Genomic DNA, 13938 nt, shown 5'->3' on the forward strand with positions numbered 1-13938 from the left:
TATATTGATTATGGGAGAATTACATTAAATTCAGCAAAATAGAATGGAAATTCAGGGCATTATAGCAAATTTCAATTGTGATTTTATCTTTTGACAGGCTCTTATGTAATTTTTCAATTCATTTTTATTTTAACTATACTGCAGCTTTTAACGATTCATTGTTGCAGCATAAAATTCATTTGCCAGTGAAATTATATGAAAATTTCACAGTAATTTTTAGCATTTCATTTCATCCATCATTGTCAAAAGTCCTCAATGATTCATTCATGATCGTACTCTGCACAGAATACAGATGTTCGTTTGCTGATGTTACATTCATATGCTTCTCTCTTTCACTCTCAACGTTCTTTAACATTGATTCCCCAGTCATGCAATGGTTATCCACTTTTCACACTTTTAGGATAAAGAGACATCTGTGACCAGCTCACTAGAATTGAGGCTCGCTTATAAATCTGTTGATAGGATTTCCTGATGGATAGGTTCTGGCATCTTCATTCACTGATTCAAATATAGACCTCAGATTATTTTTGGGGCATGTCTACATGGCAGCATCAAATTAGAATCCTGAATCCTAATGTCTGTCATCAGTTTGTCCTCGTATTTGACCCACTCAGTCAGGCAGGTGTACTGAAGATCCGCAGTTATTTAAGTATATTTGTTTTTGCTATTCTACATGGGGTACAGTTTAATTTTAGCTTTGGAAGGATGGACAACAGTTTGAATTTTCTGTGGATAATCTCTGTAAACATTATTTCCCATTGACCATTTGAAGAAGTGAAGTATTCTGGTGTGAATTTGATCCTGATTTTCCAGTTTAGTTCTCCCCACCATGTCTATGCTGAATTCCTGGAACACAATCTAATTTGTTCTACTCCCTCTATCATTTTTCCTGTGCTTGGGTAATTTATTTCCTGCCACACAGGGCCACCAATTGCTTCCAACTATTTTTGTTATTACCTCACACTGAGGGGTAATTTACAATAGTCACATTACCTGGGTGGTTTCAGCACGTCATCTGGGTCAAGAGACTATGTCTGTCGATGGCTCATGTAGTAACATAACCTCAATACCATCCATTTTCAACCATTTTTTCAGACGACATTAAAATATATCTGCTGAGGCCATAGGTCCCCCATTGAGAATGATGGCCTCCACAGCTGCCCGTGACAATGAATTCAACAGATTCACCACCCTTTGGCCAAAGTAATTTCTCCTCATCTTAAACTCCTTCTACTGAAAATGTCTTCTCTATGTCCACTCCATCCAGGCCTTCCAATGAGATTCCCCCTCATCCTTCTAAATTCCCCTGAGTACATGCCAAGAGCCTTCAAATACACTTCATATGTTAACCCTCTCATCCCCAGGAACATTCTTGTCAACCTAATCTGGATTTACTCTCACATAAGCAAGCCTTTCATTTGATATGGGACTCAAAACTGCTCACAATACTCCAAATGTGATCCAACCAATGCTTTATCAAGTCTTAACATTATATCCCTGCTCTTACATCCTAATCCTCTGGAAATGAGTATTAAAATTGCATTTGTCTTCCTTACTACAGACTTAACCTGAAAGTTAACCCTTAGGGAATCCTATACTAGGACTCCCAAGTCCCTTTGGGCCTTTGCTTTCTGAATTTTCTGCCCATTTAGAAAATAGTCTACTTTATTCCTTCAAACAAGGTGCATGACCATACACCTCCACATGTTCTAATCCATCTGCCAATACTCAACCCATTCTTATAAGTTCTAGTCCCTCTGCAGACACCCTGATTCTTCAACACCACCGATCTTCATATCATCTGTAAACTTGGCGGCAAATCCATTGATTACCATCAAAACTGAAAAAGCATGAAGGCACTTGCATGTTAAAAAAGAACTAAGAATTGAGATACATATGCAGAGAAAGATCATACAACTTTCACCATTATTTCTACCAGTCCAGTTATGTCTTGAGTCACAAGTTAAGAGAAAGTGGTTTCCTTTGGCACTTGCAAAATAGATCAAATGCTTCCATTGTTTTTGAAATTACATGAGATGTGTGTGAAATGCATCGGTAATGTCAAGAAATGAGTTGCATGCTGAAATCACTGAATAATTCTCTGGGGCAATATCTTCCAGAAAATAAAACCACTATCGTTTCAATGTTTTTTGAATGAGAACCTTCTCTTTGATTTCAGGGGGAAAAAAGTAAGTGAAATAACAATAAATGTTACATCTCTCCTCGATCATCTGGACAGCAGTTCAGTATTTATCACCATCATCCCCTCAGAATTAATCAGCTAACTCCAAGACCTGGGACTCAACACCTCCCTGTGTAATTGGATCCTGGATTTCCTCACCTCCAGACCACATTGAAGATTGGTAAGAACATCTCCCCTACAATCTTCATCAGTACCGGCACCAGAGTTTAGCTTTAGGTGATGTTTTGTTTGTTTTTTTTACTTTTTTTTTTAGATTAACGTTAAATATGTGTTTAAATATGGTTGTCATAGATCATATCATTAAATTAGGCAGAACTTACCCTTTGTTGAGATCAAGGGATAGTCTAAAGTAGTTTTACTTATTTTATATCCATATGTATATGATATGACCTGTTACTTATTTTATTAAAAGGCTTGGTATGTAGGACTTGTATGTTAAACTCAATAAAAATAGTTTAAAAAGAAAGAGAAAATTGATCAACAAACTCCAAGACCTGGGAGTTAACACCCCACTATGTAAATGGATCCTGGATTTCCTCACCTCCAGACCACAATCAGCGCAGATTGGTAAGAACATTTCCTCCATAATCTTGATCAGTACCGGAGCACCACAGGGCTGTGTTCTTAACCCCCTGCTCTACTTACTTTATATCTATTACTGTGTATTGTGCACTGTAAGCCAGAATCAGACGCACACAGAGATAAAGACTGTACAACAGGCTTTAATCCACAAAGACTTCCACAGAGCCAGGCTGGCTGCGGCTGCAGCAACTCTGAGTGAGGCCTTGGGAGGCCGGTGCAGGCTTATATCCCGGAGGGTGATTGACACCCGACCGGGTGGGGCTTCATCCATTCAGGTCGACTGATTGACAGCCGGCCAGGTGTTGTCCCGTCCCCTTACACTCCTGCAGGTACAGAGATTGCCCCCTGCAGTAGATCGGCGGTACACTCCTGCAGGTACAGAGGTTGCCCCCTGCAGTAGGCCGGTGGTGTACCACCACACTGTGTGGTTCAGTACGACACAAAACCATTTGCAAATACACTGACGATACCACAGTACTGGTCGTATAAAAAGGGGCTCTGAGTTAGCATACAGGTTGAAAACTTGAATCAGTGATGTACCAACAACAACCTTGCATTCAAAGTCACCATAAGCAAGGAGCTTATTGCTGACTTAAGGAAGTGAAAACTAGAGGTTTATGATCCAGTAATCACTGGGGAATCAAAAGTGGGGAGGCTGAGCAAATTTAAGTTCTTGGGAGTTATTACCTCAGACGATCTTTCTTGAACTGAACACACTAATGGTATCATGTGGAAAGCACGTGCACACTTCTAATTCCTCAAGAGTTTGCGAAGGTTTGGTATGACATCAGAAAGCCTGGAAAATTTCCACAGATGTGTGGTGGAAAGTGTGTTGAGCGGCTGCATCACAGACTGGTATGGAGACACCAATACCCCTGAGCATAAAGCCCTCCAAAAGGTAGTGGTCGCAGCTCAGGGACAACACAGGCAAAGCCCCTCCCCACCATCGAGAACATCTACAGCGAGCCCTACCGTCGGAGAGCAGCAGCAATCATCAAGGATTCACGCCACCCAGAACATGCTCCATTCTTGCTGCTACCAGAAGGAAAGTGGTATAGGTGCCACAATTCTCGCCCCACCAAGTTCAGGTACAGCTGCTACCCCTCCACCATCGGACTCCTCAACGACAAACTCAATCAGGGACCAATTTAAGGACTTTTGCACTTCATTGATTTTTTTTTCTCTAGGCATTGCACAGTTTGTTCACATGTATTTGTTTGTTTACATTTGTGCATATCTTTTGAGCCCAGTATTTTTCCACTTCCAATAAGCAATAATTCTGCCCGGCCTGCAGGAAAAAGAATCTCAGGGTTATATGTGATGTCATATCTTTACTCTGACAACAAATCTGAACTTTCATTGTTGCTGATGTTAATGAAAATAAACAGTAGTATAGACTCAGAAACTCTCTCTATATTACAGTAAACAATACCAAGGGAAGGATCCGATACACTGCAAGACATTCTTTGCATTCTTCTGCTGTCCATACTTGAGGACGATGATTGATTGACAGATTCAAATGAGAACTATTTATATTATGTCTTTTACGACCTCTGGATCCCAGAAAAGCTTCAGAGTTTAGTCACTGTTGCAAAGTATGAAAGATGGAACCAAGATGTGCAAAGAAGGCACAAGCAGTCGAGGTATGGTGACAACTTATAGGGCTTGACAAGCTGGAGGCAGGAAGGATATTTTCCCTTGCTTTTCTGGATATTAGGGAATCACTGTGGAATAGTGCAAAAAAATGGTTCTGAAGTAGAACACATAGCTTAGAATTTTGCGGCACAGTGGAGGCTCTTTGGCCCACAAATATAAACCTACACCACAACCACTAATTATTCCCTTCATCACACCATAACCCTCTATTTTCCTGACATTCATTTAATCAAAGGTTTAATGGTTTCTTTTATTGTTACATAATAGCACATGAAAAATGTCATTATACATGATATACCAGCTTTTGTAAGACTGTAGTAGGGTCACTACACTCGGGTTATAGCTCGAGGTAAAAAGAAGACTCGCACACCAAGGGAGTGTAATCGACACTGACTTTATTGGGCTGCAGCTCTGACTTTTATAGGCAGCCGGCCATGTCACCACCGGGGCATGGCTTGAGCGAGCCTGGCTGCTGATTAGTTGTCCTGGATGCGCAGGCCTGGATTGGACCCCCTGTGATCCACTGGTCGTGATTGGTCAATTCGACTGCTATTCCTGCAGCCTATGGGAGAAGGCGTCTCATCCTGCCTGCTGTCTGCCCGATCGTTGTGTTTGACGACTGTTTGCTGTGTCGGCCCGTGGACTGGGCCGCGGGCTGCTACAAGACAAAGAGTCACCATGAGCATTGCCCGGTGTCCCTAATAAAGGGAAGCAAGTGAGAGTCCCTTCAGAGACACTGAGTGTCTGTGAATTCGCCTCCAGTGCTCCCACAGCCTCTAAAGCCACACAGACTCCTGTTTAAACCATCGGCCACCCGAGCTCCAGATTCAAACCTCTGATGCGATAAGGAAGCCTTCAGCTCCCGAGGCCCTTCAGAAGCTCATCTTGCCCTCAGCCCCCTCTCGAATCCCGCTTCCGATACCTGGTGCCCATGACCCAGTCGCCAACAACCCACACCCTGAATGGGTTCTTCAGCCCCTCACTATCCTGTAGGGTGATCACCTATGCTTCTCTTTTTCAATGGCAGTGGGGGAGGGAAGGGGTGTTGTCCCAGTTTCTGGTGTATGCGTTGGTTTGCTGCTCCCCCCAAAATCTGCAACCCTTTGCAGTATGCTGCCCAACACAGGCGCTGCATTCTTCTAGGACAGGGAGGTACGACACTGAAGATCAATGCTGAGTCTCTGCTCCCCGCTCTCCCATGTCCACATGAGCGGCACCACTACCACTAGAGCAGCTCCAGCAGTGCTGCCTCTTTTTTCTCCCCAGTCGTGATCTTGATGAGTGGTGGAGGAGGCGCAAAAGGACTGAATAACAAAACTCTTGATTCTATGTCTTGTGCATATAAATCAAATTTTAGTTGTTAGTTGACTGATGAATATTGCCTAGAAGATGGGTTAGAATTCTTCTGCTCTTCATTAAAGAGCATCATGGGTTCAATTACATCTAACTTAGCTAAATGTCTCCTTGAAAAAGCAGTTTCTCTGACAGTCGAGTGCTCCATCAGTAACTCACTGCTGTGTCAGCCTAAGTTGGAGGAGGACTTGAATTTTTAAAATTGGAAGAAAATCAATCCAAATGCATCATGATGGAAATCTGTTAGCTCCAGTGTGACATTTGAATTTGTTCCACAGGCAAATTTGTGCAGTTACTCAGTGGTAAGTCACCAATAATAGGCATTTTACAAATAAGTCACATAGCATTCCTTACCATGAGTGAGGTCTTTGGGAGCAAGGAAATAATGTTCCTGTCATTTAATGGTTCTTAAAAGAACTTGAGTATTCTTGGTAAAAACACAATGCAGGAGAAATTCAGCAAGTCAAACAGTATTCTTCACACAGCAGGAATAAAGATACATAACCAATATTTCGGGCTTGAGCCCTTCATCAAGGCAAGTCCTACCCTGATGAAAGGCTCAAGCCTGAAATGTTGGTTACTGGAATGTATATTTATTTTTGCTATAAAGTACACTGTTTGACTTGCTGAGTTTCTCCTGCTTTTACTTCAATCATGGTGTCTGCAGACTTTTGTCTTTTACTCTTGTGACAGAGTATATAGAGTATATAGATATAATTTGGGGAGATAAATTGGGAAAGGTTTGTTGGAGTAGGTTACATGCAAACACTTTAAAACAGATCTCATTTGAAATACTGGAGCTCTGCCCCATGCTAGACATGTCGGGGCCAACAGCTTTTGCAAGAGCTTTGAAGAGTGCTTAAGATACATCACTGATGAATTATTGTTTGCAAGAGGCAACAGATGAAAGAGCATGTTTGAGCCACTGCTGTCTGGAGGAGAGCTTGCTATTGTAAGAGGGTCATGTGGTTTTGCAAGCAGAGAGAATTAAACAGGCTTTCTCTCAGAGAGAGAGAGACACACAGAAGTAGCTGGGTCTGGAACAGGACAAGCTGGCAAGCCCATTTGGAAGACGGCCTGGTCAAAGCCCTTGTGGTCATGCAAGAAAAGAGGACAGGCTGTCTAATGTTTCACTTGGAATAAGAGAATCAAAAGGAACTCTGTGATATACTGAAAGAAAGAGGTTATCATCTGGAGAACCCTGAAGGGGTAAGTTTTGTCAGCAAGACACTGGAGTGGCTGATGGACGTATATCAGTTGTGGATGTCCTGTAACACAAATCTCTCTGAAAACCAACAAGAACCTTCCTGAGCCGTAACCATTTACCTTTCAAGCACCAAATCCTGGTGAATTTTATAAATGTTAAATTCTGTGCACAGTCTAAGAATTGCCTGCAACCAGTGAACTTGGAGGAATGAGAAGTGAGATTGGACTGTGAACATACACCCACATTGTATACATGTGCACTTAGAATTAGAAGGGGGTTAAGTCAATAGTGATAAGTTAAAGTTTGATTCTGTTTTCATGTTTAAAGATAATTAAAAGCAATTTTAGTTTAAGTAACCATTTGTCTCGATGACTGTTGCTGTGTTTTGGGGTCCTTTGGGCCCATAACATTCTTGAGTATTCTGGTCCTGCAGGGATGTGAAAATTGCTATAACAATCAAAACTACAGATGCAGTAAATCCAAAACCAATAACAGAAAATGCTGGAAAGAGTCAGCAGGTCAGGCAGCATCCATGAAAAGATAAAAGGAATTGAAACTTCTGATTAAAGACCCTTTCTCAGAACAGAAACGTTAACTCCTTTAATCTTTTCACATATACTGTGCTTCACGATCTGCTGAGCATTTCCAGCATTTTGTGTTTTTGTTTGTTAAATTGCTGTACATTATGAAGAGATGGTAGCAAAGCACTCAGTTATATCGCAACTCACTGCAGGAACCAGTGTGGAATAATTCAAGAAGAATCACACGTCCTCAGAATATAATGAAATTAATGGGTGTAGTATTTCAAAATTAGTTTACGATTGTGTGTTCTGGGCTCGAATACTTCCTTGGCAATATCACCAAGATTACAAAATGGAATTTTTTACACAGGTTGCAAGAACTATAATCACAGTCAGACATTTTCTTCATAAGAGATTGGCAGTAAAATTAAATTCAATTTGAGGTCAACATTCAAGAGCGTTCCTTTATGAGATCATAGCAGGTGATGTTTCTTATTATCATAAGCACAGGAATTCATTGACAGTTACACGGCCTTTCGAACTCAATTGGATTGATTTATTGAATAAAATTCATCATTGAGTGTGATTGCAGATTTATAGTGTGCAAAGAACCAATCAAAGGTTTAGATGAAATGCAGACATGCAAAAAGGACAGACAAATTGTATCAATCATTGGTGTGGGTCAGTGGTTGTTTTGGTTGGACTAAGCGAAAATGAGAAGACAACTTGTTCACCCTCTACTACATATCAATAACTGCAATGCAAAGTAGAGAGCACAAAGGCCATTGGAGGTCACTTAACTAGTGACCTATTGTGGACACACAACATCTCCTCACTTCACAGGAAGGCACAACAGCGACTATAATTTCTGGGAAGACTGGAGTGGGCAAGGCTACCCGGCCACCATTATGTCAACCTTCTACAGGAACTCTATTGAGAGCGTCCTGGCCGGCTGCATCACAGTGTGGTACGGTTGCTGCAGAGAAAAGGATCGGACCAGAAGAGTGGCAGTGAGGATCACTGAAAACACCCTCCCTCCCACTGATGTAATCTACTGGGATCATTGTCTGAAGAGACAAAATCTTTAAGGACATCTTCCACCCCACATACAACATCTTTCAGCTGCTCCCATCGGGAAAGAGATACAGGAGTATCTGAGCCAGTACCACCAGGCAGCTTCTTCCTACAGGTAGTGAGAGTGCTGGACGACCAAAGGAACTGCTCACACTAACCAGCTGAGACTCTTCTATTCACAAAGCAATATTTACCAGTATTTATTTGCATATATGAATAATAGTCCTGCATATGTATTGTTTGTCTTTATGCATGTGTGTTATGTTTGATTGTGTATCTGCATATTTTGCACAGAGGATTGGAAAACGCTGTTTCGTCAGATTGTGTTTGTGCAATCAGATGACAATAAACTTGATTTGACCTGACTTGATTTGACCTTAAACTTCCATGGCAGCTCATTTAATTGTGATACTGGTAAATAACCAAACTTTGTTGTATGTTCCACACTTTCTCATGGTGACCATCAATCACACTGACCACTTGCAGCCACAATGCAAAATTGAAAGCCAACACCGAGTAACTTTTACAAAGATGTTAAGAAATTAAATCTATCCATCTTTCATAGAAACATGAAGTAATCACATGTGGTACTAATCTTCGATGTGCTTTGGTGTGTTGCAAATTTCCAATAGATGTGCCCCAGTGGCTGTCACTTTTCTGGCAGAAGGCTGTTGAATTTCACTGCAGGCAAGCAGAACTGACCTTGGAGAACAAACTCGATCATCTGAGAACGTTGATGGCTTAGATTAAAAAAAAACACCTCAGCAAAAGTGGTGGAAAATGCTGTCTGGCTGACAGGGAAAGATTGTGACGGTGATATAACACAGGATGAGAGAAGTAAGGATATTCGTGATCTCTGCCTCATCCTTCGGTCAGCACCTCAGTAATCCTTGTAAGTTAGTGGAGGACAAGTTGCCGATTGCTTGGACGCCTCTGCACAATGATGTCTGATCTGCCTCCCTTGCGGCTTTGACATTAAAGACAGTTGAAGCCTGCGTGATACAAGCCCAATCTATGGTGGATAAACTCTACTTAAGGTCCAATAAAGCTGAGACATTTCAATTTGGCTCTCAATAGTGAGAAACAAGTTGCCCACTGCTTCCAGGTTTGATACTGGAGACTTCCAAGTTCCTTGATGCAGCACTCGGTGTTTCTGTCATGCCTGCAATGCAACAGCATTTCATTATGCAGCTCCACCAGTATCCTCCGGTTCCCATCGAGCCTTGGAAGCTGGTACCTGTGGGATCCATTAGCTCTGCCTTTGCAGTACTGTTTGCTCAGCGCTTGGAGCGACTGCCTTGAACTCAAATCAAAGCTGTTGCGTAAAAGAATCAAATGGAGTTGTGGTGTCTTTACTCTTTCTCTCTTACCACTTTCTGGCAAGGTTGCAGATGTCTTTGAAAGAGGAGTGAAAATGAGCGAAGACTAAGGTGCACGATTATTTACAGCTTGTAAACTTATAGCAGAGGGTGGTTACTCACTACACGATAGGATTGTGGGGGCTAGCTTATTTGGAGTAATAAACCAGTTTGGAAAGATCAGAAAATAGAGGTCAATGGGAACCAGGCATGGAAAGGGAGATGAGGTCTAGAGCAGAATGAAATAGGCAGTTTGAAAGGCTGAGAAAAGAGTGAAGCACAAAAGTCTGCAGACACCGTGATTGTGTAGTAAAAACACAGAAATGCTGGGCATGTTCTGTCTGGGCACCCTCCGACCGGATGCATGAGGATTAAGTGTTTTCATGCTGGGCCTCCGCTTCAAGGCCCAGCATCAGAGGCAGATAAAAATTTTAAACCAGTTCAAGGAGCATCCCTAAAAGGCTGCACCAGTGCTGCTTTTATGCAGAGCGGCGCCTCGGTGTGTTGTGCTGTAGGCAGGGCGACTGTTGCCGTGGCGTCGCCCGGCATAAATCCGCAGAAGACCAATGGCCGTCTTCCCTACCCATAATCCCCCGCGCAGCGGGATACGTTCTGCATTTCCCAGAATGGTTCCAGCTGCGTGGGGGATTATGGGTAGGGAAGACGGCCATTGCTTTGCCGCGTATGAAGCTGCTGGCGCTGACGAGCCGATCTGAAAGCTGAAGCGACCCAGGGAAGTGCTAGAGCTGCAGGCGGGGCTGTCAAGCCTGCACCAGGCCCCACCTGACAGCTCCCGCCACCTGCCCCCCCGCCCTGAGGAGGTCATGGAGGGAGGGGGTTAGTGAGATGGGTTGCGGGCTGAGGACGTCACCAGCCTGCCCTTAGCCAGCCGCTGGCACCATCAGTACGTTCATGCAGGGTGGCGGAGTGCAGCGCTCCGCCGCTGACCCTTCCCCAGAGATAGATTGCAGACAGCACCTTGGAGACAGCCAGGCACATTCATGGAGATAAGTCTCCCGACACAAGGGCGGAGAATCTTTGCCTTTACACTTTGGTGTTTTAACTGTTCGAAAGGGCCTATTGACTTCTCCACTTTCCATTAGCCCCCACCCCAAGGTCTCCTTTCCTGCAGCTTTATCCCTCTCTCTTCCCATGTGTTTCCCCCCCTCCCTTTTTTTCAGACACCTGCCAGCATTCTCTCAACCCTTGATGAAGGGCTCAAGCCCGAATCAAGCCGATCTTCTCCAGCATTTTGTGTTTTTATTCTCTTCTCTTTTCCCCCTGTCTCCTTTATCTCAGCTCTGTATTCACAAAGCCAACTGCACCTCCCCCTGTCAATTCTCACCTTTTCTCTCTATGGGCTCTTCTCCATATCCAATTAACACCTTTTGTCTGTTGGTCTGTCCTCCAACACCTGCCATTTCTTTTATACAGGCACTGCCTGCTTTTTCCATTACCTTGAAGGCCTGAAATGTTGTAAATCTTTACCTCCTATGGAGGTTAGGAGACTGGCTGAGTTCCTCTGTTTAGCTGAGATTCACTGGTGGTGTGTTGTACTAATTGCTGGCTCCACCCCCATCTACCCGTATAGAACCCTGGTTTCCCAGCTGAAGACCACTGTAAGACCCTACCCTCAGTTATAAGCTAATAAAAGCATTTGTTCTCCCTCCAGCCATGAGAGCTTTTATTCGCACTACAATTTTATTAGCTTATTCCCTAAACTATGGAAGCGCTACTCAAGCCTGATAGACCCTCTGTCCCCTGACGTGGCTGAGGAGTTCACATACTGGCTAGACTGCTTCCAGGCCTACCTGAATGTGACCAGGGACGTCTTCCACACCGATGAACTCATCAGGGCTACACTCATTTCGAGGGTTGGAGCGAAAGGGTATGCAGTCATCAGGGACTGCTCTACATATGATGCTGCCATCAAGACTTTGAAGGCTTGGTTCCTGAAGTGGCAAAATGAGGCAACAACTCACTCTACGTTGCTACCGGCCAGGAGAGATCATTGATGACTACCTGCTGGATCTGTGGACGCTTGCCAAGAAGTGCAGGTATGAATTGACTACGGGCCATATTCGTGAGGAAGAACAGATCCGGGACACTCTAGTCGCAGGGTTCTGCTCGAAGTATAAGGCAGTGACTGCTCGAGTTGGGAAAGAAGGACCTGGCTAGTTACGTTGAAATGGCCAAATCGTTGGAACAAGCCAAGCTCGAGAATGACGCCTCAAAGCCAGCGAGCTCACTCACCCAGGTGACTTCTTCCAAGGATCAGCTGCTCCCGCTACCCCAGCCCTAATGGCTGCTGCTTTCTGTGCTAAGGAGTCTCTCCGTGCTAGAGAGTGCTTTTTCTGCGGCAAGAGTCAACATCGCTGATCTCGTTGCCCGGCTAAAGACGCAGTTTGCTCCAGCTGTGGCAAGTAAGGACACTGGGTGAGGGTTTGCTGCACGAGGGGAAGCCCAGGGAAGTCCACAGCCTGCACTGCTCCTGGATCAGATTGCAGCCCCAAATCATCTGCCCCGAATTTGCCTGGACCCACAGCAAAAGAAAATTGGCTGTGAGAAAATGGCACAAAAAGACTCAAATTCAAACTCTGTGCCATTATCGTCAGTGGAGGAAGAAGGGCGGCCATCTTGCTGCGCCACGAGGTTGATACCATCTTACCCACAGGCAACCCAGGACAGTGGGGGCCACTCTAGTGTGGAGCATGGAGTCTCCGGGATCCTAGCCTCAATGGTTCTAGATCAGGACAGACCTGAGCAGGTCAGCAACTCCATAGTGACTGTGAAGGTAAACGGACTAAATGCCTAATCGACACAGGCTCTAATGAAAGCTTCATTGACTCACGGACTTACCAAAAGTACAACCTAAAGATGTATCCTTCCAATTATCACATATTCCTTGCCTCATTTGCATTCGACACATGTTCAACAATATTGTATAGTACATCTGGGGAATCTGTAAAATATGCCTGTACGTACTTGATGAACTGTGTGCTCCGGTGCTGTTGAGACTGGACTTCCTGTGTCACCTTAAAAGCGTGATCTTGGAGTATTCTGGTCCCCTCCCCCCGTAACAGTTCGGAATGGGGGACCTCTAAAATTAGAACCCACATGCAGCCTCTCCACACTGAATATTGACCCCCCCCCCCCCTCCTCTCTTAGATTCAGGAATAATTAGATTAGGGAATAAGCTAATAAAATCTGTCTCCAGACTGCAAACCTATTGCTACCAAGAGCAGGAGGTACAGAACAGCAGACCGAAATTTCATAAAGTCTGAGACACAATGTCTACTCAATGAAGGTATCATCGAACCTAGCATCAGCCCGTGGAGAGCGCAAGTGGTGGTGGTAAAAGGAGAAAAGAAGTCAAGGGTAGTAATTGACTATCCCTAAACTATTAATCAGTACAAACTCCTGGACACATACCCCCTCCATCAAATTTCAGCCATGATGAATGATATTGTGCCGTATCTGGTCTATTCGACCATTGACCTAAAGGCTGCTTATCACCAGCTGCCAATCTGTTCCGAGCACCATCCATAAATGGGATTTGAGGCTAACAGTCATCTCTATCAATTCTAGAGAGTCCCTTTCAGTATCACTAACAGAGTTTCTCTCTTCCAAGGCAGATGGACAGAATGGTGGATGAGTATGGGTTGAAGGCCACCTTCCCCTTCCTCAATAATGTCACCATCTGTGGCCATACCTTGGAAGACCATGACGCCAACCTTCAGAGTTTTCTCCACGTAGTGAGAGCCCTGAACTTCAGTTATAATTCTAGCAAGTGTGTGTTCAGGACTAAATGTCTGGTTATCCTTGACTATGTGGGTAGAGAATGGCATCATTGGCCTCAACCCCGATAGGATGCGCCCCCTGTTAGAGCTTCCTGTTCCCAGGACCACAAAGGCTTTGAGAAGATACCTGGGATTTTTCTCATATTATGTCCAGTGGCTCCCTCAATATGCTGAAGAGGTTCGA

General features: G+C 44.0%; 1 protein-coding gene across 3 annotated transcripts in view; it reads right to left on the minus strand.

The window, feature by feature from the left end:
- LOC138761591 (sperm-associated antigen 16 protein) overlaps nt 1–13938 on the minus strand; it is an 879716-nt gene that overhangs the window by 209065 nt on the left and 656713 nt on the right. The window contains exon 16 of one of the 3 annotated variants that reach the window (XM_069933943.1): nt 4820–5099. The exons of the other annotated variants lie outside the window; for them this stretch is intronic. Within the exon in view, the coding sequence (XP_069790044.1) occupies nt 4918–5099 (182 nt within the window). The 3' untranslated portion in view covers nt 4820–4917. Of the gene's footprint in view, nt 1–4819; nt 5100–13938 lie in introns of those variants that run through there. 3 annotated transcript variants of the gene reach the window in all.

Source organism: Narcine bancroftii, chromosome 4 (assembly GCF_036971445.1).
Source record: "Narcine bancroftii isolate sNarBan1 chromosome 4, sNarBan1.hap1, whole genome shotgun sequence".
Classification (NCBI taxonomy): domain Eukaryota; kingdom Metazoa; phylum Chordata; class Chondrichthyes; order Torpediniformes; family Narcinidae; genus Narcine; species Narcine bancroftii.